Genomic DNA, 26,504 nt, shown 5'->3' on the forward strand with positions numbered 1-26,504 from the left:
CGTCTAAAACCATCTTTAACCTCTATTATAAATGTCCTTATCTAGGTACGGTACCATGTTCGGTCGGTCGGTCTATATGTCAGAAAGCGAGAGTACGTGTCTTTAAATAACTTCCATTGCAATGTCTTCATGTTTCTTTCGATGGCATCTTGGGACATGTTTTTATTTTCTTCGTAGCGTTTTCTCTTGCTTTCGAAATAGTCACTTTTGATGTCCAATTCACGTTCCACCATGACGTACGCCTTCGTTTTCCAGATCGGACGATGGCTCTTCATTTCCCTCCTCGCACGTTTTAAATCGCAGATGTCGCTGCAAGTCGCTTCCGTCTTTAAAGACCAGACTACACGTATCGCAAGACTGCATCCTCTTGACTTTTTTCAGATAGGGTTCTACCTCATCATCTTCGTCGTCACTTTCATAGGCGGGTGTGCCTGGTAGTTTTCTCTTGAATGCGTACCTTTGCATGATTTGGATGTAGAGCTCTTTCTTCGAAGGTGTTTGCACGTCTTCTGAGACATTCGGCGTTATGCTCGTGCTTTTATACCATTCGGACGGTTCCGTCTCTAAACCATTAGGTCGAAGGCGCCAATGTTCGGGCGTAGTCGGTTTCAAGTCCACCAAGAGATGTCCGTAGGGCCTGTGGGTAGCTTCCTCAAACCGTTGCATCAAATGACGAGTATTTCCAGGATACATCTGCTGTGCTAAGGTCGGGACATGTTGCTTGTCGATGGGGCTGTTGACCAGTGCTAGATAATGGCAGTTTCTTCTCTGTGTCAGGTCCTTGCTGTTATAGAGATTCTGGTTGATGGCAATCACCGAGAGGTTTCTGTGGTGACCAGGTCGGTGATACGAGGGTCCAACACGATGAGATTTGGGATCCAAATAACGATCCTTTTCCACATTCTCAGTTATACCGTGAACAAATTTCACCCGAACGGTTTCCCCAATGATGTCGTAGCGGGGTTGCATCGTTTGTAGAGCCAAATGATGCGTTGGGGAGGCGGGTGGATTTGACTGTCCCTCAACAACGTGTACACCAAATATGTCTTTCCACACGACCTGGGTTCCGACACGATCATGGTAAAGGGATGGTTTAGGAAAGCAGGCGCTATAGGAGCCGGAGCAGGATCTATATGAGCCATAGCAGCGCTATAGGAGCCATAGGAGCCGGAACAGGAGCCATAGGAGCCAGGAGTTGAGTTGAATGGAAGGTCTTTCAGTGACGTAGCATGTTTGATGGTTTTGAAAAAGTCTTTGGACATACAGGACACGATCTTCTGATTCATAATGTTGGCTGTTGAAGTGCTCGACGTGAACTGGCGATATTGAAACTGTCACGCCCCCTTTTATTGTCTTTTTAGAAATGCTTCTGCTGCTTCGGGTCTTTCCCACTCGTACCAATGTGTTGTTCTTGTTGTTTCCTGCTGTGTGGGGGGAGTCCATGACTATAATGGGTGCCGGGTGCTTGTTCTGTTCCTCTTTTTCTTGTTTCCACGTGGGATCGTAGAGTTCTGAACATCGATCCACACTGTACATGATCTGACTCTTCCCACCACGTTGAACTAGAAAGTGAGGTTGAAGTTTGCCTTGTGATTGCAGTTTGTAGAAACGGGTCCACTTGCCGACGTCCGGAACATACAATTTGTACTGGTCTGACATGTTGCTGCTTTGAAGGTTCTACCTCAAATGACGAGTTTTCAAAATTATTTTATTTATATACCTTCTTCCTGTGACTTTCTCGTGTTATTTTAACTTTTGAATTTGTGTCTGTCTGTCACACAGAAATGCCAAACATAAATGAACTTGCCCTCTCATCTGATGTTAAAAATTCTCACCCAGTAGCCCACAGAGCCAGCCCAGGGACACACTAAGGGGGACACATATTTACGCTTGAGAAACACATTTTAGACTGGAGGGACACATGCAGGGACACACTTACACACTACCCTACTTTAGCTATGGACCTCATCGACATATATCAAGTAAAGTAAATCCATCGAGGTACCGTTCCCACCGAGACATGATTCCCAACTGACCTATAGGTCACAAAGTCATTCTATTTATGAATAACAGATTCAAAAGATACAACACAAAATTTATTGCTAAACAACAGATTCAAAAATTAGTAGGGTCAAAATATGAAATAAATGGGCAAACCCCCCAAAAAATGTCCTATGACAAAATGACATAACCTTCAGCTTCCCGTGGTCAACGGAGAGGCGCCTTTGGACTTCAGGATCATCTGGATACGTTTTCGCTCTGCCAGACTCACCAGACGCAAACTTTCCTTTCCTCTGTCAGTTTACCAGCGGATTTAATGGATCACTCTCCCAGTGATCCAACCGCTGGATCTCAAACTTCAGGGGAAACCGAGACTGGAGGGCACGACAGCTGAGTTGGCGGGTGGTGGTGGTGGTGGGGGGGGGGGGGGTAGGTGATATGCCACCGGAAGTAGGTTAGGGCCATAGGGCGTAGGCGGTTTTGGCCGTAGAGGGAGCTAGGAATGTCCGGGGGACTGCCTCCTCCCCCCTCGGGGCCCTCCCCTGTTCCGGCCACACTGAAGTTCCCGATACGATGGGTGCCCCTTATAACACTCTGTTCCCCCACTAATTAAACTTCCTGCGGCCTTGGCCCAACCTCCTGGGAAATTAACCTCCATCAAAATTTTAGGGCTAACCTAGAGAACTCTGTATGGCTTAACTTTTAATTTAGAAACGCCCGGTCAAAAAACGGCGATCAAAATTTTATTAAAAATTTACTTTATTGTATTTATTAACTTTTATTAGAAATGGCGCATCAAAAATATAGTTGTAAAGTCCCCATACCCCCATTGGCTTAATTTCAAAATTGACCTAAATAATTTCTACCCCGAATTGGGCCCCTGGCCTCCAGAGGTCAAACCCGAGGTGGACATGCTCGAAACCTTAGTGGTATATGAGTATGTTAAAAACATTACGATACGATCAAACCAGTATATCAATGAATTCATAATTCTATAGTATTGCCCAATGTACCCAAGTGACGTCATGACGTCATCAATGATATTATGACGGAGCTTTTCATTATTTCAAGTTTTGTGGCAAATTAAAGATTGCTATTAAATTGTGTGTAGGAAACTCCAGTCATGCCAGTAAAACAGTAAGCAGGTGAGTGCATTAGCATCTGTTCCCCAGGTGAGGCAGTCCATAAGTGTAGTGCTGTCATCTACAAATATCTCTTCTCCAGAATAAGACAAAAGATTCCAATCAGATTCACATTTCTCCAGATTTTACCTAAGGTCGACGACAGTCACTTTTCGCACCCTTGTTTTGGCTTCGTACACAGTAAATAAAACATATCCAACGGTAATTTTTTTATATGATATATTTGAGTGAGTATCCCAAAGCCACAGACCTGAAATTGGTGTCCACTCATGAGTATGTTCCCCAGAGCTTGCGTCACATGCTTCAGAATCTTCTTGTCAGAAAGGACACCCGGAGGAAAGAAGCAAATATAGGCCACTCAATCATTCAGGCAGTTCGTCCAAGGACAGTTATAGCCCCGCTACAGCTAGGACTTGCAGCACAAATGGACCACCACTTTCGATCTAGATTCCTTATAGACAGTCTTTCTGCAATGGGTTATCGCGCATCATATTCCGAAGTACATCGATTTGAAGAAAACGCTGCGTCTTCAGTTGCTCCAGATATTTTAGGTAGTCAAACAGCCATAAGCGAGATGATGCTGTTATTCGCCGCAGATAATGTGGACCACAACATTGTGACTCTTGATGGGAAGGGAATGGGAATGATTGCCGCTGCAACTCCTGGCAGTCAAGTCAGCTACACAATTTTTAGGCAGAAATTGTGTGAACTAAACGTCATGAATGAGACTAAAATTCCCATCAAAGAATACTGCTTCTCAAAGCACATCCGCTGCAGCATCAAATTCCAACCGCTACCATTGCTGAATAACAATGACCATAAAATTGATCTGCTTTGGAAGATGTCCTTCAGATTGCATGTACAATGCCCAAATTGGCAAGGAATGGTGCCCACGCTGACCAGGGGGCGTGGCCACCCAGGACAATCATCTGGGCCCGTATTTATCAAGGAACTTAAGTCATAAAAAAAACTTAAGTCAGCTAAAAATACTTAAGTTTTTATGATTTTGACTTAAGTTCTATAAACAAACTTAAGTCATATTTATCAACCTATTTAGACTTAAGTTTGGTCAGTTTTTGACTTAACGTTTTAGCCACCTGCCTACCAGACTTAAGTTTTTTCTAACTGACTTAAAAAGTAAGTCAGAAAAACGAAAATGATGCCAGACGTTTGGTATTGTCTAAACTGAAAAAAATCATTACATTCTATTTTTGGAAAAGTGAGTATACAACTTAAATTTCACGGTAAAATGTGACAAACTGTTGTTGTTTATGCATAGACTATTTCCTGTTTATATGAAATAGCGTAGAGGTGACTGTCATATGTTCAATATTGTTTTACCAAAATAAATTGGGGTAAAGTTTACATAATAAAACTTACTACTTACAGTTAAACAGTTTTTAAAATACTAATACCACAAACTTGCCCATTTAACTCATACAAAATCCCAGTCAAATCCATATAAGTTTTGATCCGTTTGAGTGAAACAAAAACGGCACGCACGCCTTATGACAAGGTATAACTCGCGACACGACAACTGGGCATACATTTCTATAGTCCGTCCCAGCCTCCATGAACAATGGATTTTGTAAATAATTTCAGTTTGATTTGACGTTAGAAGAAAAGTAAAAGTGTTTTGGAAATAACACAACAACAAAAAACCTATTTGCATGTGCAATTAAATAATTTGCTTAGAAATAATTAAATAACTTGTATAAAAACAAAGTTAGGTAAACATTAGTAACTATATGAGGTCTCAAATAGTACCACAAACCTCAAATAGTTGGATAATGTACAGCAACCCTCAAACAATTTACAACTATTTGAGGGTAACTATGTGAGGCTTACCACGTGACAGTAAAATAGTTCAATAATAAGACAATTGTGCACAAAGTATTTTTCTTTAATTGAGCATTAGAATTTCATAGAAAAAGTAGTGCCGTCGCCGAGTTTTTAAACAAAGGTCACGTTGTTTAGCTTTCTCTTCGACATCATGGGAAATCAGAGGTGTTGCCGAGGCCTTGCCCTTAGTGTCCAGTATCCTTGGTGATTTTCTCTGAATGATGTTGTCAACAGTTGACGCCATGTTTGCTGATGTTCTCTATTAGGACAAATCTCTCACGGGTATCTCCGTCACCGCGGTGTAATAAAATACATTAGTTAATTGTTTTCTAAAACTCCACTAGTAGCTCAAAGTAAGCATTATTTACAGTTATTATCCGTCCTACATCTCAAGTCTAAGCTAAGCCACTTCAATACTGTACATAATTACACTATCATTTTCATTTATTTTGTAATCACCGTCGAAAACCTTCACATGCGGCTGACAAGGGCGTGTAACCCTCTCAAAAATCAGTCGTGTAAATTGTTTTTTTTAATTACTTAAATTGTATACAAAATAGAAAGTACACACTGTTTAAACTCTGTGTTATGACAGTTTAAATTGCGTGTCCACTTACAAGTGCGTATACCGGCGAGAATATATACACAGCTAAAATCCCACAATACACAATGAAATATCATTTAAGACTTTGTCCATTTGTCCGGTTCGAATGCGGTCCGGCGTAGGGCTACATTTTTTTTTTCTGACCGGGTCATGTAGTGGTAAATACGGAAACATTTCCAAAACATACAAGTTACTGGTACTGATAACTGTAAAACCGTACGGGTAACCGCATAAATGGACACACAAAATGTGTCCGCGTCAACACCGAATATTTCGATATCGTCTTTATTTATATAATAACACAGCGTCATAATGTAGAACAATCTGAAATTCACGTAAAATAATTTCTGAATTTCCCTCCGTAATCTGTAAGGCGTAGCACAGGAAAATCACGTTCTAAACAAATAATTTTGAGTAGATTCCCTGTGTGTCTACATATTGTATCATTCTGCGCACAGCTTACAGGTAGGGAAATTCAGCAATTTCGAGTCACGATAGTAGGAGGGGTTTTTTTTCATGGCAGTGACAAGGAGGATGGGGAGATTGAGAGAAGAAGGTATGGTAAATGTAGATTTGTAAACACATATTTATTTTTTCATTTATGATCTACCTATGTTAAAACATTGAAAAAAACCCAGTGAAATATTATAGATACATGCCTTAAATATATAAACAGAACAAACAATAATAAACAAACAAACAACAAAAAAAGAAGAAAAACAATAACAAACAACAATTTGAAAATTTATGAAAACTAAACCTGTCTATTATTAACTGTATACATGTTTTCATTCAGCACATTAAAGCAATGATTTAATTGTGAAACAGACTATACTCAGTCTACAGTTGAAAATACATCATGTAATCAGCTGTAGTTTAGCAGCCATGATGACTGTTGTGTTCGGTGACACTCGGAGGGAAATTCGAAATACGCTTCGGTGTTTACGTTAATAGTAAAATAAAACATTGATTTCATTTATGGATTCATACATTACAATAAGGTATGTATTGCAGCTTTTATATGAAAATATGTAAGCTCTTTGTTGATAAGACAGCTAGTCTATGAGCTCGTTCATAAACCAAAAACATGTTGGCTTGCAAAAGTGTGCCTTTACTACATTAATTAAATATTTTATTCAGTTAAAGTGTTACCTATCAACTTTATACCTGTCTTTATAAGCAAGATGTGTTGTTTTAATACTTTTTAAAAAATTAATTAAATTAACATTAGGTTATTTGTTTACCTTGAAAAATATTGCTGTTATTACAAGAAAAAATATAATTAATGAAAACATTTCTAAATTTAATAAAAGTAAATAAATAAAATGTGTTGGTAAATAGTAAAAATTAGTTTTTATGCGCATTACCTTATCTTATTTTTATTTATTTAATTAATCCACGCCCACCCCCCAATATAATGTATTGCAACCTCTTTTTAAAAAAAAAAAGAGTTCCACCGGATGTTTATAAACAGGAAATACATCCTTAACGACCACTGACTTAAGTTTTTCTCTCTGACTTACGTAAGTTTTTCTTAAGTTGTTTGATGAATACCAACTTAAGTTTTCACTTAGATAAGTCAATTTCAAAAACTTAAGTTCAAACTTAAGTCAAAACTTAAGTTATTTGATAAATACGGGCCTAAATACCTCCTACTATCGTGACTCGAAATTGCTGAATTTCCCTACCTGTAAGCTGTGCGCAGAATGATACAATATGTAGACACACAGGGAATCTACTCAAAATTATTTGTTTAGAACGTGATTTTCCTGTGCTACGCCTTACAGATTACGGAGGGAAATTCAGAAATTATTTTACGTGAATTTCAGATTGTTCTACATTATGACGCTGTGTTATTATATAAATAAAGACGATATCGAAATATTCGGTGTTGACGCGGACACATTTTGTGTGTCCATTTATGCGGTTACCCGTACGGTTTTACAGTTATCAGTACCAGTAACTTGTATGTTTTGGAAATGTTTCCGTATTTACCACTACATGACCCGGTCAGAAAAAAAAAATGTAGCCCTACGCCGGACCGCATTCGAACCGGACAAATGGACAAAGTCTTAAATGATATTTCATTGTGTATTGTGGGATTTTAGCTGTGTATATATTCTCGCCGGTATACGCACTTGTAAGTGGACACGCAATTTAACTGTCATAACACAGAGTTTAAACAGTGTGTACTTTCTATTTTGTATACAATTTAAGTAATTAAAAAAACAATTTACACGACTGATTTTTGAGAGGGTTACACGCCCTTGTCAGCCGCATGTGAAGGTTTTCGACGGTGATTACAAAATAAATGAAATGATAGTGTAATTATGTACAGTATTGAAGTGGCTTAGCTTAGACTTGAGATGTAGGACGGATAATAACTGTAAATAATGCTTACTTTGAGCTACTAGTGGAGTTTTAGAAAACAATTAACTAATGTATTTTATTACACCGCGGTGACGGAGATACCCGTGAGAGATTTGTCCTAATAGAGAACATCAGCAAACATGGCGTCAACTGTTGACAACATCATTCAGAGAAAATCACCAAGGATACTGGACACTAAGGGCAAGGCCTCGGCAACACCTCTGATTTCCCATGATGTCGAAGAGAAAGCTAAACAACGTGACCTTTGTTTAAAACTCGGCGACGGCACTACTTTTTCTATGAAATTCTAATGCTCAATTAAAGAAAAATACTTTGTGCACAATTGTCTTATTATTGAACTATTTTACTGTCACGTGGTAAGCCTCAAATAGTTACCCTCAAATAGTTGTAAATTGTTTGAGGGTTGCTGTACATTATCCAACTATTTGAGGTTTGTGGTACTATTTGAGACCTCATATAGTTACTAATGTTTACCTAACTTTGTTTTTATACAAGTTATTTAATTATTTCTAAGCAAATTATTTAATTGCACATGCAAATAGGTTTTTGTTGTTGTTATTTCCAAAACACTTTTACTTTTCTTCTAACGTCAAATCAAACTGAAATTATTTACAAAATCCATTGTTCATGGAGGCTGGGACGGACTATAGAAATGTATGCCCAGTTGTCGTGTCGCGAGTTATACCTTGTCATAAGGCGTGCGTGCCGTTTTGTTTCACTCAAACGGATCAAACTTATATGGATTTGACTGGGATTTTGTATGAGTTAAATGGGCAAGTTTGTGGTATTAGTATTTTAAACTGTTTAACTGTAAGTAGTAAGTTTTATTATGTAAACTTTACCCCAATTTATTTTGGTAAAACAATATTGAACATATGACAGTCACCTCTACGCTATTTCATATAAACAGGAAATAGTCTATGCATAAACAACAACAGTTTGTCACATTTTACCGTGAAATTTAAGTTGTATACTCACTTTTCCAAAAATAGAATGTAATGATTTTTTTCAGTTTAGACAATACCAAACGTCTGGCATCATTTTCGTTTTTCTGACTTACTTTTTAAGTCAGTTAGAAAAAACTTAAGTCTGGTAGGCAGGTGGCTAAAACGTTAAGTCAAAAACTGACCAAACTTAAGTCTAAATAGGTTGATAAATATGACTTAAGTTTGTTTATAGAACTTAAGTCAAAATCATAAAAACTTAAGTATTTTTAGCTGACTTAAGTTTTTTTTATGACTTAAGTTCCTTGATAAATACGGGCCCAGCTGGACGTTTAAGGTAATAAGCTTTATTAATAATTTTCACCTTTAAAGTGGTCTAGTACTGCTTATTTCAAAAGATATGTGAAGATATTAGGATTTTTGGTCAAATGGCGGCCATTTTGTTTGACGTCATATTTAGACCCTTTGCGGTTCTCATATTTTGGCCTACTTTTGATATGCTGTTCTCTGGACATAATATTGCCAAAAAAACACCATAAAACGTTTTCTAGTAATATTTTTGGGGTTAGTCTGTATAATGATCCTACTAAATGTAGTACATAAAATATATGACAAAGCATACAGTTATTACAAAAACATACAGGTGTCTCACATGTGTTTGAAACATCTAATGTCTGAACACAACCATTCCTACTCAAGACAGCGAAGGATGCAGTTGTATTCCACGAACGTCGAGGTTTCTCTCCCACCCACCCCCACCCTAGGGGCTGTGTCGCGCGAGCTTGGCTTTTTGGCCAAGTATCGCGTTGAACACAATGGGAGTTCGGCCACTGTTACTCTTTATTGCGGTAACAATAGACCAAAGAGAGCGAGCTCTAGGAGGAGAAGGCGGCTCGGGGGGACCAAACTCGGCGGCTTAACCGCCAGGGGCGGTCCCTCCTGCTTCAAGAAAGAAGACGAGACCGGCAGGGGCGGTTTGAGGGGGTTCAAAACCGGAGTCAGTCCCTTCTGCTTCGCCCCCCCCCCCCCCCCCCCCAACACACTACTCGGGAGCAGCAGACGATAAAAGCGGCAAAGGGGGCAGCAAAACTGTCAGCTCAATTGGCAGTGGCGGCCCCTCCCCCTGCAGCACCAACGCCGATGGAGTCAACGTATGTAAAAGTGACGTCGCCTCCAGCCAGCCCACCGGCGTCTCCACGTGTTGTTGCGTCAGCTAGTGCAGAGCGTGACGCCAAGAAGAGGAAAGTGTCGGTTCAGGACCCGTCCGACACCCAACCCACGACTTGGCAGATCGCCTGCGACAAGCTTCCTGGAAGGTACCGCGAGTGCGCCAAGGGAGAGTTTACTGCTACCTTCCAACTGCCAGGCCCTTATGTCACCAAGAGGTGGAGACCAACACCATCTGGTCAAGGGCGGTACCAATTCCAGTACGTCGGGAGGAGTCGCACCTTCTACTTGACTTCCGAGCGGAACGGGGTGTATCGGCAAGGACTGCTGAAATCACCCCATCATCTCGCCATGAGTTCCGCTCAACCTCTCCTAGGACAGGTATCCTCCTTTTTGGGGCTTAGTCGGACTTTAAGCTTTTTGGCCATGTTTCAAAATTTTATGTTTATTTTTTTTGTAAACAGTCCGACGCACTTTACTTTGGCAGCCTGTCTAAATTGCTCAAATCACCTCAAAAACCTTTTGGCCGAGCATTCTAATTTTAACTTTGGGTTTAATTCTCTTTTTTTCAGTCCAGACATGAGCAGGTTCGTTTGGCCTTAGGTCCCTGACCTAACTACTAAATTCGTATTCTAAATCCGCCCACCTCAAACTTAAACAACCCCTATCCCACCCCAAACCATCGGTAGGCGCGTAGACCACAGCAGAAGCACATGACGGCATCGTGGTTTCCAGTGTAATAGAAAACGGTCCTTGGCAACTTCCTTTGGTTTTTGCCTCATCTGGATGGGCCACCGAGCATACATCAGCATCCGGGCATAGAAATGTCTCATTTCTGGGCAATGACAGAACAAGTAACATCTCAAATATCAGTCATCCTCATAGGCAATATCTGTGGCGTACTCGCGAGCGGCATCTGCCCATTCGTCGTCAGCATTGTAGGAAACATCATAGTGAGGATCTGTTTCACCACCAGCATCCATCTGATCTGTGGGTTCATCCACGAGTTCGCCATCTTCAATTCTATCCCCAATTTCGCATGTAGCATCCGTTTGATCCATATAATGAGTACTCTTCTTCTCATCTTGTTTGATAGTCACTCTTTTACATTTGATTGTATGTGTTTCTGCTATTGCTGCTGTTACTAACACTGCTCGAATATCCCGATTCCATTTTCTTCGTTCCAGACAAGACACAAAAATTTTACAATCATAAAATATGTCTGATATCTAGGAAAGTCTGTTACCACTGATGACACTCGTTCGGGTTGCAGAAGTTACACTGAAGAAATCCCATCTGGTTTTGATGGTCGTCTTGCATGGCGCAGGGCACAATCGAGTTCAGCTCTGGTACAAAGTCACACATGACTGTGAAACAGCCTTTCAGTTTCTCCATTTGTCAAACTCTATGTATTTGGCCTTACACCTACCCATTCATTTGTATTTTTCAACGGGGATAATTGTTCTTCACCACCACCCCTAGGTACTGCCCTTGATCCAACCGCCCCTCTAGTCCCACCTTTGAACATAATACTAAAATACATGTCATAATAATATATTTTACTCACGTTGGTAACGTAGATTATATGCTACAATTGTCTCAAAGCCCAATGTATCAGATATGCTACATTATTAAAAGTATATTAAAATTTTGAAATTTCAAAAACCCCTGAGTTTTTACGACATACCTTTAACCCTTTTACTTCGACCCATCTACCTTTCACCGCAACCCATCTACCTTTAACCCTTTCACCGCAACCAATCTACCTTTAACCCTTCCACCACAACCCGTCTACCTTTAACCCTTTCGCCGCGACACGTCTTCCTTTAACCCTTCCACTGCGACCCATCTATCTTTAACCCTTAACCGCGACCTGTCTACCTTTAACCCTTTCACCGAGACCCATCTACCTCTAACCCTTTCACCGCGACCCGTCTACCTTTAACCCTTTAACCGCGACCCGTCTACCTTTAACCCTTCCACTACAACCCATCTACCTTTAACCCTTTCACCGTGACCCATCTACCTTTAACCCTTTCGCTGCGACACATCTTCCTTTAACCCTTTCACTGCGACCCATTAACTTTAACCGCGACCCATCTACCTTTAAACCTTTCACCACGACTCATCTACCTTTAACCAAGACCCGTTTACCTTTCACCGTTACCCATCTACCTTTAAATTAACCCTTTCACTGCGACCCTTCTACATTTAACCCTTTCACCGTGTCATCATTAAGCTATATAATCCTGTTTTTCTTACAACAAATAGTAGTAGTTAACCTAATAATTACCCTACCCTCACACCCACATCCACAAACGCAGCTTAAAGTTCAAACTGTTATATATAAAACATAATGGATATTTTTCTTTCTTTCTTCTATTTATAGAATACGCAAGACAACACGGCGCTATGCATTGCAAAAACGCGTTCATACTCCTCACGGGCATTTGTGCTGTTTTGACTTTGGGGATGATCGCCATCCGATACAGGACGGACATGTTACCTCTGCCAGTTTTCGGTTCCTCATCATGTGACGACGCCATCTTGAGTTTCAAACGACAGAGAAACAGTCTCTCGGCGCAACTCAATCGGATGAAACAACAGTTTGGCATGAAGAGTTGCGAGCTGCTAGCACTGCAGTTAAAGGGCGACAAGAGTGGCAAGGCAAGTACTGATGATGATGATGATGATTGTGATTGTGATGATGATGATTGTGATGATGATTGTGATGATGATGATGATTTTGATTATGATGATGACTAATATTTTCTTTAATTATTATTATTATTACTATTATCATTATCATTATTATTGTGGTGATGATAATGATGATTAAGGATTGTGCGGTGATGATGATGATGATGATTATTATTATTATCATCATTATTATTGTTGTTGTTTTGTTTTGTCTGAATAACTGAACATGCATCGAAGGTTACATACTATTGAGTAAAATGATAGCAAACATCAATAATTAGTTAACATTAGTATTACTGAAACTTTCTATTAAATGTAATTTGTTTGTAAGCTGTACAACGTCAAACTATATTAAAACTATTTTTTAACCTGATTCGACAACATAAGTTGTTGTTTTTTGTTGAATTTTTTGTTGAATTTTTTTTTTTTGGGGGGGGTGTTGTTCTTTGTTGGGTTGGGGGGGGGTTTCTGGGGTAGGGGGAGGGGTAGGTTTTTTATTTACCTCCAGAAAATAAGAGTAATTTTATACCATTAAGGTGGGTTTGACCAGAAGCCGATTTAGGGGGCCCAGAGAAGTCAACCCATTTATGTTCGGTCTAGTAATGATTTATATATTACACAATTTACTTACAAATGAATTAAATATATAATAGTAGTTCATTTGCTTACAAATTGTTTCACAGGCTATCCTAATAAACCTGACTTAATGTTATCCAAAATTTTATTGTGCAGGTGATTACATTCATAATCCATAGGTATTAAACATCAGAACTCCTTACTGGCTAACCGGCATCGGTGTTGTCGTGGTTAGGCCATCGGTCAACAGGCTGGTAGGTACTGGGGTCGGGTCCCAGTCGAGGCATGGGATTTTTAATCCAGATACCGACTCCAAATCTTGAGTGAGTGCTCCGCAAGTCTCAATGGGTAGGTGTAAACCACTTGCACCGACCAGTGATCCATAACTGGTTCAACAAAGGCCATGGTTTGTGCTATCCTGCCTGTGGGAAGCGCAAATAAAAGATCCCTTGCTGCTAATCGGAACGAGTAGCCCATGAAGTGGCGACAGTGGGTTTCCTCTCAAAATCTGTGTGGTCCTTAACCATATGTCCGACGTCATATAACCGTAACTAAAATGTGTTGAGTGCGTCATTAAATAAACCATTTCTTTCCTTCTTCCTTATTGGCTAGGTGCTTAAAGGATAATCCTCAGTTAAGATAGTCGGGGCTGGATTTAGCTCAGTCGGTTGAGTGCTCGCTTGAGGTGCTTGCGTCGCAGGATCGAACCACCTTGGTGGATCCATTCAACTGATTGGGGGTTTTTCTCGTTCCAATCAGTGCACCATAACTGGTCAAAGGCCGTGGTATGTGCTTTCCTGTCTGTGGGATGTTGCATATAAAAGATACCTTGCTACTAATGGAAAAATGTAGCGGGGTTCCTCTCCAAGACTATATATCACAATTACTAAATGTTTGACATCCAATAGCCGATGATTGATAAATCAGTGTGCTCTAGTGGTGTCGTTAAACAAAACAAACTGGGGTTTTTCTCTTTTTTTCATATACAGTTGTAAAAACGTAATTAGCCTATCTGTATTTATCTACAACTGTAATAGCCGGAGTACTCCGACTGTAAGAGAGCTAGACGGACATTTGGACAGTTATTAGCCTACATATACACTATATATCAATTATTATGTAAGTTATATGTGTTCTGTTTTGGGTTTCTTTCTAGCAGCGTTACGGTATTGTGTCAACTAATGGAGGCTGGTGTAAAGATGAAAGCAGATCATCAAGTAAGAGTCACATTTTCGACAAAGGTTTTGCCGATGCACTGGCCAACTTTTTCAAGGGCAAAAAGGTCGCAAGCTTTGGCGATGGACCAGGTGACTACAAGAAGTATATAGACAAATCACAGCTGGTAACGCTATACGACGCTTACGACGGTGCTCCATACTGTGAAGAAACCACGAGCGGGCTTGTGAACTTCCTTGACCTGACGGCGCCGCAGTACGGACTTCCGGTGTACGACTGGGTAATGAGCGTAGAGGTGGCGGAACACATCCCAGCGAAATACGAAAGTGTGTATCTGGATAACATATTTCGACACGCCCAAGAAGGGATTGTTCTGAGCTGGGCAGTGCCAGGTCAGGGAGGTCTTAGCCATGTCAATTTGAAATCATTCAAAGACGTCAGAAAGTTGTTGTTGGACAATGGATACGAACTAGACCCTAAGCCTGGCGAAGTGTTACGAAACGCAGCCGTTCAAGCATGGTTAAAACAAAACGTTTATGTATATAGAAGAATATCTAAAGTTCCTCTCCCAGTTGACAATGCTTAGAAGTCCAAAGAATTTGCGCAGATATTACCCAAACACCCCAAACATGAACATCCTACAAAAATAGCCATCTGCCTTATGATATGTAAAATAGTTGTGTAATATTCTGGGGGCAAATGAATACAACAGAAAGCACACCACCAACACGATTACATATGAAAGGGCCAACGGTTTATAAACCCCACATCCACACCCACCATAAAGAAGGCTAAAGTGATTATTAGTATTATAAAATGTTTTGTGGGGTTTTTTTTTAAACTGTTCTGGACTCCCACAAACATTGAAATGGCCCAAAAAATAAACAACCAAAAACAAATCAATCAAGCCAACAAATCACATATGGCAAGCCAAATTTAAAGTCCCAGATCCTAGTTAGAACCCTTGAAAATGCTCACTAAGTTTGGCTAATTATTTACAAACCTGTAACACATTTTAATAAAGTTAAAATAGAGTGAAACTATAGTTTGTGTCGTTAAAACGGGGAAATACCCTTAAAATGTGCATTAGATCTCGTCTCCATAACAGTTACTTCTCAGAGGTAGGTACCTTTTTAAAAAAAAAAAAAAATGCATTTCGTGGTATTAAAAACCACCAGGATGCCTAGAAATATTTCGGTAGTACGGAAATAGGTAATCTATTTTTATTTATTTTTTAATCTAAATGTCTGATTTCACTTACAAAAAAACTAACTAGCTTTAATATTGAAAAACACGCCGTAGTGTTTAAAAACTAGGGTCTGTCACTTTAATATTCCAAGTGTAAACGCTGTAAGTGCCATTATTTGTGAAACACCATGAATGCGTTATCAGAAAGTACAAGACCTCTTGTGCATGAAACAAAAACAAGAAATTTAAAAAAAAAAAACCCAAAAAAACACACACACTGCTGCCATAATTATTATAGGAAACTACTTTTATATATATATATATATAATTACACAGCAAGAGGTCGCTTCATGTGTACTTTCTCTACAGACAATTCTTGGTTTTTTGCCGTGAAGAATCGGTTGGAATGGGAAATCTCCCAATAATCCACTTCTGGATGTTCTACCACTGCCCTTCATTCCTTGTCCTGTCTCCCTTACTAAAGATGCAGTTTTGTGGGGGTTTTGCGGATTACAATGACGAATGGGAGGACATGGGTGGGTCTGGCCCCATATTTTGAATGTCCTTAAAATGTCAACTAACAAGCTCTCTTTCCTCTGACCTAACCCAGAAAAGCAATACCAGCGTTTTTCGCCTAATTTGTAGTGGACGAAATGTCCAAGGGACGAATCATCTGCATCCCATACCAGCAACCCGAGTTTTTGTTTAAATCATTCATGTTAATTTGATTTTCGGGTTTTTGTTAAGGTTCAAGTACACTGTCAATGCTTGTACCTCGGCTCTGATCTGTGTGACAGAGGTTAATAGTTAGTGAGACAAACATCAGTAGAATAGCTAGACTCTAAAAGTGTTTTCTTACATACCCATTGTTAAGGTTCAAGTACACTGTCAATGCTTGTACCTCGGCTCTGATCTGTGTGACAGAGGTTAATAGTTAGTGAGACAAACATCAGTAGAATAGCCAGACTCTAACAGTGTTTTCTTACACACCCGTTGTTAAGGTTCAAGTACACTGTCAATGCTTGTACCTCGGCTCTGATCTGTGTGACAGAGGTTAATGGTTAGTGAGACAAACATCAGTAGAATAGCTAGACTCTAAAGATGTTTTCTTACACACCCGTTAGTGAGAACGTCATTCGTTATTATTGATAACACATACTTGTTTACACATGTACGTGGTGTTAACAACTTAAAAACGTACGACTAGCTGCTCCTAGGCGATGACCATGTCACCAGTGTCATGTATCCAATGAACAAACAGCACGATCGAAATCGATTACACTGTGACGTATAGTTAACATGACAATCATGTGTCTGTGACGCGTAAGTTAGCTTCAAGTGCAACCGCTGTAAATATACTCTGTTAAAAAAAGAAACGTATAGGCGAAATATTCATGGAATTATCTCTTTAATACAAAGTGGCATAATTTCGTTATTTATGATCGTATCACAGTTAAATTTGACATGAGTGTGTGACAATGTTGTTGCTATGGACAGACGGCAGTGGAGGCGTTTTCGTCACCAAACAGCGTCGCACAAGGGCGCTGAAATAAGTACCTTGTGTGGCCACCAGCAGCAGAAGTCACTGCGCGACATCTCCTTGGCACAGACTGAATGAGTCTCTGAATCCGGGCACGTGGAATCCTAGCCCATTCTTCCTGCAGTGCATGTGACATTTGCCGAAGCTTCTGAGGCTCCGGGTCACGCTGGGGTACACGTCTGACCAGTTCGTCCCATATATGTTTAATGGGGTTGAGATCTGGCAATCTTGATGGCCATTGCAGCACATTAATGTTCTCATTATGTAGGAAATCCATTGTTACACTTGCCGTATGCGGCCTGGCATTGTCCTCCTGAAAGAGTTCTCTCTGTCGATCCAAAATGGGAAATATGTGACGGCGAAGAATTTCATCCCGGTAGCGTACAGCTGTCATGTTGCCTTGTACGAACACAAGTTCACTTCTGCCGGTGTATGAGATGGCTCCCCACGTCGTGACACTCCCTCCACCGAATCTGTCAACTTGGGCGACGCAGTTGGCAAAACGTTCATTGCGGCGTCTGTAAACACGTTGTCGTCCATCAAGTCGCTGTAGAAGAAAACGTGATTCGTCGCTGAACCATAATCGCCACTTTCCCAAGTTCCACCTCTGTACATTCGTGCACCAGCGAACATGTAAATGTCGATGTTGATGTCGCAGGACGGGGCCAACATACGGTCTCCTAGCCCGTAAACCAGCTTCTCGAAGTCGGTTCCGAATGATTTGTGCAGACAACCTTCTCAAACCAGGTATGCGTCCAGCAGTGTTCGTTGCTGTGGCAGTTCGGTGACGCAAGTGCAGAACCTGGATATAGCGATCTTGTGCTGCAGTTGTTATCCGAGGTCTTCCACTTCTGGGCCGGTCTTCAGCTAATTGAAACTGCTGGTACCTGTTCCAGAGACGTGAAATGGTGCTCTGGTGGACGTGCGACTGCTGACTGCGATTTATTTAACGAGGCGGCCTATTGCAATGTTTCGATTCGGCAGGCTTAGTCTTGGCATCTTGTAACTCGTCTACGTCGAAATGGAAATGAGATATCATTGCGAGCATTGCAGCTTTAAATACCCATCACTACCCCAATCTTTTCACGTGCTTTCGCCAAAAACTGACCATTTCACGCCGATTTCTTGCAGTTGTCGTACAAGGTGCCACAACGTGCGTTAAATTTGCTTTAGGGTGATTTGGGCATGCTGTCCCATTCCAGGAACATTAACAAACATGGTCATTCAGCAACATTGTAAAAAAACACACGATATTTTGTAAAATCAAACACTTGTCTTCTTTCCCTATCACCTATGCATTTCTTTTTTGACAGAGTATACATTTTAGTCGAAAAAGATGTTAAAATTTGCTTAAAACCTAGTTTTTGAGGTTATGTAAGAAATAGAATAATACATTCGTGTCCGTTAGATAAAAATCAAATCAAAAAATTATCGACAGTTGTCGTGAGCGTCGTGAGTAGCTTCGTAGGAGCTGTGAATCTCTAGCGACTAACGTACATATTTCGTATAAGATGTTAAAATGGCTGCGAAAAACGGTCTACTAAAGTTTACATCGAAATGGTTTAAGACCAAAAGCAGTGAAACATTAACTTAGACGAAGTCTCTGGAACCGCCTATCAAGGATATTTTAACAGCGCAAAATTAAAAGATTCATACAATAAAATTAACTTTAGTGGAATGTGTTTGCTACTTTTAACAATTAGAATTATAATTAAATATTCACGCGGATTTACCAGTGATGTTTAATTATCCACATGTATCAGTATTTAAAATTTAATAAAATATGCCTCCCCTTCCACCTAAAAAAAAACCCCAACACAACCCCTAACTCACATAGACCTTTATCACAGCTCCATTTTCCCCTTATCGTTTCATTAAAAAAAAGACAGTCGTACAAGTACTAATCAATGTTACATGTCTATCCACAAATTATTTATTTATGTATTTATTTATTTACTTATTTATTTATTTATCTTATTTTATTTATTATTTTATTTTATTTTATTTTCACTATAATTTATATCAGATACATACAACTTCACTTGAAATAATATCTGATATTTACGAAGTTTTAAAACATATGAGCTGTCACACGCGAAAACATACAACTTACATGACGTTAGAAACCGAGTAAATTTGGCTGTTTTGCGTTGTTTGTTTTGAAGAATTTAGAAGATGACATTTTCTTCTTTACATGAAGATCAGTTTGAAGTAAACATATATTTGTATGTACAATAGTATTTGGTTACTATTTTGTATTTTGTACCAGAGAACATTGGTTGAGATCGTTAGCGATACCATCAGTACTTTGATACTCATTTACAATCATAGGGCGAAGTCCTATATAACGATATGGTATGCAAGTATCACACGTTTTTATAACGTACATGATTATACATAACATAAAGTTCAGCACGTTTACCAAAGTGGTAGACCCATGCAACCCGATACGATCCTAATTTGATGTTTGGTCTAACTTATGAATAGTGTATATAATTTCAGGCCTGACGGGCCTGACATGGTACTTAATATGTTTGCTTCAAACATTCAAACGAAGTATCTTATGACTGGTACCTTATGACTGCGCATAATAAACCCTCATGAGTTTATAATAAAGAGACATTCCTGAGTTTGTAGCTATATTATCAGGCTGTCGGCTAGTCTAATATGTTATAGGCTAAATAAAACTTACATCTTTCTTAGGTTAAATAATCTTGCTTCGAATTTAAATAGCTGTATATGCAATACAGTTACATTTCTGACCATTCTTAGGTCGGTAGCAACCGAGACGTAGGAGGGGGGACTTATAGCCCCACTTTTATAAACCCGGTTTAAAATATGGCTTTTGCCGCCCACCCCCACCCCACCAACTAGACTGTGTCCCTCCACTACAGATTGTGCCCCCTCCCCTCCCCCAACTCCAGATATCGTTCCTACGGGCCTGATTCTAATGTTTTATATACCATAGCTCATATTTCATATGTATCATTTAATTTTATTCCAAATACCGAACAAAATTTTAAATAACTTGAATCCTGAATGTATTTATCTGTATAATGCTTTATAAATATTTGTCATGTTACAATAAATATCTGCATACATACACGCGCGCACTCGTTAATATTATTTCAGCCTATATCCGATATTTATTGCGTACAAATCCGAACCGATGGTTTGTCGGGCGTTAACAACCAAATATTTTTTATTTCGTGATAAGCAATAATTCACAAATGTCTCCAATAAGTGTTGTTGGATGTCGGGGGGGGGGGGGGGGGGGGGCAGTCTTTAGTGGAATCACATTTGTATCATTATTTACACAGATTCCTTTCTTAGACTATGTCAAAATTACAAAAAAATTGACATCCAATAGCCGATGATTGTGCTCTAGTAGTATCGTTAAAAGCATACTAAAAATGGGACCCATAAAATGTATGTTCGTCCTCAAGGGCGGAACCCCCCCCCCCCCCCCCCTTGTTTCCTATGGACCTGTGTAGGTGTATACAGCTTTCTTGTTTTATTCTGTTTGTTCTGAGTTTGCTGCCATTTAACATATTCTTGACTAACCGAGACTTTTTAACGACTAAAATTTACACATTAAATACGTTTTCTTGTTCAGAATATCAGTGTCTGCATTTTGAAAAGGGATGCGCGGTATTATCTTGGAATACTGGTATATTATGCATCACATCGTAGCCTAAATAACACGCTTTACGATACACCCTTCCTCTACCGATACAATCGGTAATTTCCGTATTTCATGTTCGTTGTCAGTCGGAAAGCCCGATCTCATAGAATTTGTTTTGTTTAACGACACAACACTAGAGCACATTGATTAATTAATCATCGGCTATTGGATGTCAAACATTTGATAATTTTAACATGTATAGTCTTAGAGAGGAAACCCGCTACATGTTTTCCATTAGTAACAAGGGATCTTTGATATGCACCATCCCACAGACAGGAAAGCACATACCACGGCCTTTGATATACCAGTCGTGGTGCACTGGATGGAACGAGAAATAGCCCAATGGGCCCACCGACGGGGATTGATCCCAAACTGACCGCGCATCAAGCGAGCGCTTTACCACTGGGCTACGTCCCGCCCCTGACAGATTCAAGTGTTTAAAGATGCGATAAAAGGGAAGGCCTGACATTATTATTTAAATAAACTTTTGTTCACTGAAGTGATTCATATATTTTTTGTTTTAAATAATAATCTACAGCCTGTGTTAGCCTATGTATTTTCTTTATGCTTTCCATAAAATGAAGGCCGCTCCGTAACACGCTAGGGTATAGACACTGATATTCTAAACAAAACAAATATGTTTACATAGTCGTCAAAAATGTGGTATCTGCGTGTGTGTGTGGGGGGGGGGGGGGGGGGGGGGGTAAAGGTTTGGGTAATCTCATCCACATCCACATCCACATCCCCCCCCCCCCCCTCACCCTGCTTATGCTTTAATTTGTAATTTTAGTCCTTTTAAGGTTCTATTAAAGGCACATTGTCACAGAACACTGACCTATTTAACGGTCTAACAAAGTATTACCTGAACCAATATAATTTGATTTGTACTTAAATGTACTTTATTCAACCATCTTCATAACCACCATACTCCATTTATTAATGATATTTTGTAAAATAATTGAATTATGGCAATGGTCCATATTTCAAAAACTAAAATTGCCGAGAGGGTTGACATGGATTTCACTCCATCATGGTTCAGTTAAGGTTATGCAATAGCTAGATTTGGTTTCCAACAATTAATGTAATTTTTAGTTATTATCCATTTTTACAGAAATAAGGTCCTTAAATCCGTGACAATATGCCTTTAATGCCTTTAAGATTGGATGCTTCCGATTCGTAGGAGGCTAGCGTATGGGGCATATAAACCATATACGATTATTACCCGCGTTTTGCAGACGCGCGTATCCAGTCTAGACGCTCTCATTAAAAGTAATGCGTTTCGATTTGTTTAAATTATGTTTGTATCGGCACGCACGCACGCACCGCATCCAATCTGCACGAGCCTTTACTCGGTAACGTCTTAACAATCGCATCAAACTGGGGAGAATCTCCTTCATAGATATATATGTACATATGTATAATGTATATTTGAGAAATGTGTCTTTTCATTCTTGTATAGGCCTATTTGGATTGTGGAGAATTAAATTTCATCTGTAGATGTTATATGATTGATTGATTAAAGAACTGAATAATAACAAAACATTATTATAACATGTACATAAATTAAATTTTAAAATGTACATAAATTAAATTAAATTGTAATTTATAGAACTACAGTGCATTTTTTAAATATTTTATTTTATTTTATTTTATTTTTGGGTGGTTTGGGGGGGGGGGAGCAGTTGGGTTTTTTGTTGTTTTGTTGTTGTGGGGTTTGTTTTGTTTGTTTGTTTTTTTTGGGGGGGGTTGGTTTATTGATTTTTTAAAAGAAATTTGGTTTTCTGGTTGGTTGGTTGGTTGGTTTGTTGGGGGTTTTTTTGTGTGCTTTTTTTTTGGGGGGGGGGGGGGGGGATTTTGTGGGTAGTGACAAACTACTCTAGTTTTCATACACTACAGGTGTATACTACCAAATCAAATCCCATAGACGACAATAGTAACATATGTGGCTAAAACTCCTACCTGCAGCGTATCAATCGACATAAACTCCACGGATATAAATACTACCACCCCTCACACTTAAAGTGAATCAGAAAAAATTGGGGGTCAAGCTGCTCGTTTCTGAGATAACGGGTAGCGTCTATGAGTACCCTACTTCCGCACAAAATTCGAGTACTTTTTTTTACAGGTACCCCATACATGTTTCAAGCACACGGCTACTTGACACATTGGTACTAGATGAACTAAAATTGCATATATTTTTTTACCCAGATGAAACTATTATTTTTTACAACCAACACACTCACATTTATAACCAATCATAGGACATGTGGTGTTCACTTCTCTATCAAAAGTTGGGTGCACCTCGAACTTTGACCCAGCCGGAAGTTATTTGGTTTAGTACTACCTACAGAGTGTTTGTTAAAGAAAGAAAGAAATGTTTTATTTAACGACGCACTCAACACATTTTATTTACGGTTATATGGCGTCAGACATATGATTAAGGACCACACAGATTTTGAGAGGAAACCCGCTGTCGCCATTACATGGGCTACGCTTCCGATTAGCAGCAAGGGGTCTTTTATTTGCGCTTCCCACAGGCAGGATAGCACAAACCATGGCCTTTGTTGAACCAGTTATGGATCACTGGTCGGTGCAAGTGGTTTACACCTACCCATTGAGCCTTGCGGAGCACTCACTCACGGTTTGGAGTCGGTATCTGGATTAAAAATCCCATGCCTCGACTGGGATCCGAACCCAGTACCTACCAGCCTGTAGACCGATGGCTTGCCACGACGCCACCGAGGCCGGTAAGTGTTTGTTAACGTCACAGACTCTTGTTTCGCTATACTGTAAGGGGGCGGGATTTAGATCAGTCGGTTGAATGCTCGCTTGAGGTGCTTGTGTCGCAGGATTAAATCACCTTGATAGATCCATTCAGCTGATTGGGGTTTTTCTCGTTCCAACCAGTGCATCACAACTGATCAAAGGCCGTGGCATGTGCTTTCCTGTCTGTGGAAAAGTGCATATAAAAGATCCCTTGCTGCATTAATAAAAATGTAGCGGGTTTCCTCTGATTACTACGAGTCAGAAATACCAAATGTTTGATAGCCAATAGCCAATGATTAATAAATCAATGTGATCTAGTGGTGTCGTTAAACAAAACAAACTTCTTTTTTTAACTATACTGTAACTTTATTCAAAGCGTTACAAGATTGTAGATTAACCAAATTTAGTGTTAATTTTCACAGTTGAAATTAAGGTCTGCGACATAAATTCTGAACAGACAATTATTGTCCCAAGTTTAAAGGCAGGTGGCTAGAAACCAATGCCATTTCTTAATATAATATAGAGTGCATATAAGTCAACGTGGTAGACATAAAAAGATAGTGCTATGTATTCATTTTCTATATCAATTTGATAACATTCTATTTCTGACCTTTTCACTTCATAGTTCACCTCTCAGTATCACACTTGCCCAACAACAAATTGGTAGGCAGAAACACGTTTTGTGATAAGAGCAGTTGAATGATAAGTTAATACTTTTACAAGACTGACAGAGCCGGGCAGAAGCGAGCTGTTGCCTTCCTGGCACATAAAACACGAAGGTTTATTCAAAATCCTTTCAGAGGAATACCTGAACCCTATGGTCAAGGTAAACATAAATATTTAACGTGCCAATTAGCGCAAGACAAAGAGACAGAGATAGAGAGAGGGGAAACAAGAAAGAGAGAGTGACAGAGAGTTAAACAATGTTTTGAACCCAGCACCTACTAAAGTTAAAGTTAAACTTTGTTTTGTTTAACGACACCACTAGAACACACCGATTTTATTAATCATCGGCTATTGGATGTCAAACATTTGATGATTTTGGCATAGTCTTAGAGAGGAAACCCGCTACATTTTTCCATTAGTAGCAAGGGATATTTTATATTTACAGACAGGATAGCACAAATTACAGCTTTTGAAATACCAGTCGTAATGCACTGGCTGGAACGAGAAATAGCCCAATGGGCCCACCGACTGGGATTGATCCCAAACTGACCGCGCATCAGGCGAGCGTTTTACCGCTGGGCTACGTCCCGCCCCCTACAGTGACATTAATATCACAATCAACAGATCTGACAAATTATGTACGGAACATTTTTGAAGAAAGGAAGGAAGGAAATGTTTTATTTAACGACGCACTCAACACATTTTATTTACGGTTATATGAGGTCGGACATATGATTAACGACTATACAGATATTGAGAGAGGAAACCCGCTCTCGCCACTTCAAGAGCTACTCTTTCCGATTAGCGGACCGGCCTCGGTGGCGTCGTGGCAGGCCATCGGTCTACAGGCTGGTAGGTACTGGGTTCGGATCCCAGTCGAGGCATGGGATTTTTAATCCAGATACCGACTCCAAACCCTGAGTGAGTGCTCCGCAAGGCTCAGTGGGTAGGTGTAAACCACTTGCACCGACCAGTGATCCATAACTGGTTCAACAAAGGCCATGGTTTGTGCTATCCTGCCTGTGGGAAGCACAAATAAAAGATCCCTTGCTGCCTGTCGTAAAAAGAGTAGCCTATGTGGCGACAGCGGGTTTCCTCTAAAAACAGTGTCAGAATGACCATATGTTTGACGTCCAATAGCCGATGATAAGATAAAAAATCAATGTGCTCTAGCGGCGTCGTTAAATAAAACAAACAAACTTTACTTTCCGATTAGCAGCAAGGGATCTTTTATATGCACCATCCCACAGAAAGGATAGTACATACCACGATCTTTGTTACACAGTTACAGTTGTGGAGCACTGGCTGGGACAAGAAATAGCCCAATGGGCCCACCGACAGGGATCGATCCTAGATCAATCGCGCATCAGGCGAGCGCTGTACCACTGAGCTATGTCCCGCTCCGGCTATATTAAGACATAAGATGTAATAACACCACCCAAAGTATAAACTGATGACCCACATTTTATTTACGGTTATATGGCGTCAGACATATGGTTATGGACCATACAGATATTGAGAGAGGAAACCCGCTGTCGCCACTTCATGGGCTACTCTTTTCGATTAGCAGCAAGGGATCTTTTATATGCACCATCCCACAGACAGGGTAGTACATACCACGGCATTTGATGTAGCAGTCGTGGTTCGCTGGCTGGAACAAGAAATAGCCCAATGGGTCCATCGACGAGGGTCGATCCCAAACCGACCGCGCTACACCATTGGGTTATGACCCGCCCCGGCACTGCGTAATGTCCGGACACTGGTATTCTATAGAACATTTTTATAGTTATGTGTAACTTTAGTCGCCAGAAAGGCTACGTTGGCCTAAAGCATGTCACAATGGCAGCAAACTCGGTAAACTGGTATTTAATATTATTTCCTTCTTTTAAGTGGCTTGGTGTCCACAACACATACTGCAGTTCCCCTTTTATCTCTCCGTCTCTCTCTCTCTCTCTCTCTCTCTCACATTACCAAGTGCTTCACATCCAATAGTCGATGAAAAAACTCAATATGCTCTAGTGGTGTTGTTAAACAACTCTCTCTGTCTCTCCCCCCCCCCCCCCCCCCCCCCACACTCTCACACACACGCGCGCCGGAAGCTAACTTAACACTGTCG

General features: G+C 40.0%; 1 protein-coding gene across 8 annotated transcripts in view; it reads left to right on the forward strand.

The window, feature by feature from the left end:
• Nucleotides 1–15,583, forward strand: part of LOC121381121 — a 31,552-nt gene extending 15,969 nt beyond the window's left edge. For 2 of the 8 annotated variants that reach the window (XM_041510244.1, XM_041510248.1), the window contains exons 2-3: nucleotides 12,481–12,758; nucleotides 14,524–15,583. In XM_041510244.1, coding sequence (XP_041366178.1) covers nucleotides 12,481–12,758; nucleotides 14,524–15,129 — 884 coding nt within the window. In that variant the 3' untranslated portion in view covers nucleotides 15,130–15,583. Of the gene's footprint in view, nucleotides 1–2,834; nucleotides 3,147–6,802; nucleotides 7,113–8,671; nucleotides 8,791–9,155; nucleotides 9,262–12,480; nucleotides 12,759–14,523 lie in introns of those variants that run through there. The other 6 variants (XM_041510247.1, XM_041510251.1, XM_041510249.1 and 3 more) reach the window with 6 other exon arrangements.
• Nucleotides 15,584–26,504: the final 10,921 nt, after the last annotated feature.

The sequence above is a fragment of the Gigantopelta aegis genome, chromosome 9 (assembly GCF_016097555.1).
Source record: "Gigantopelta aegis isolate Gae_Host chromosome 9, Gae_host_genome, whole genome shotgun sequence".
NCBI lineage: Eukaryota > Metazoa > Mollusca > Gastropoda > Neomphalida > Peltospiridae > Gigantopelta > Gigantopelta aegis.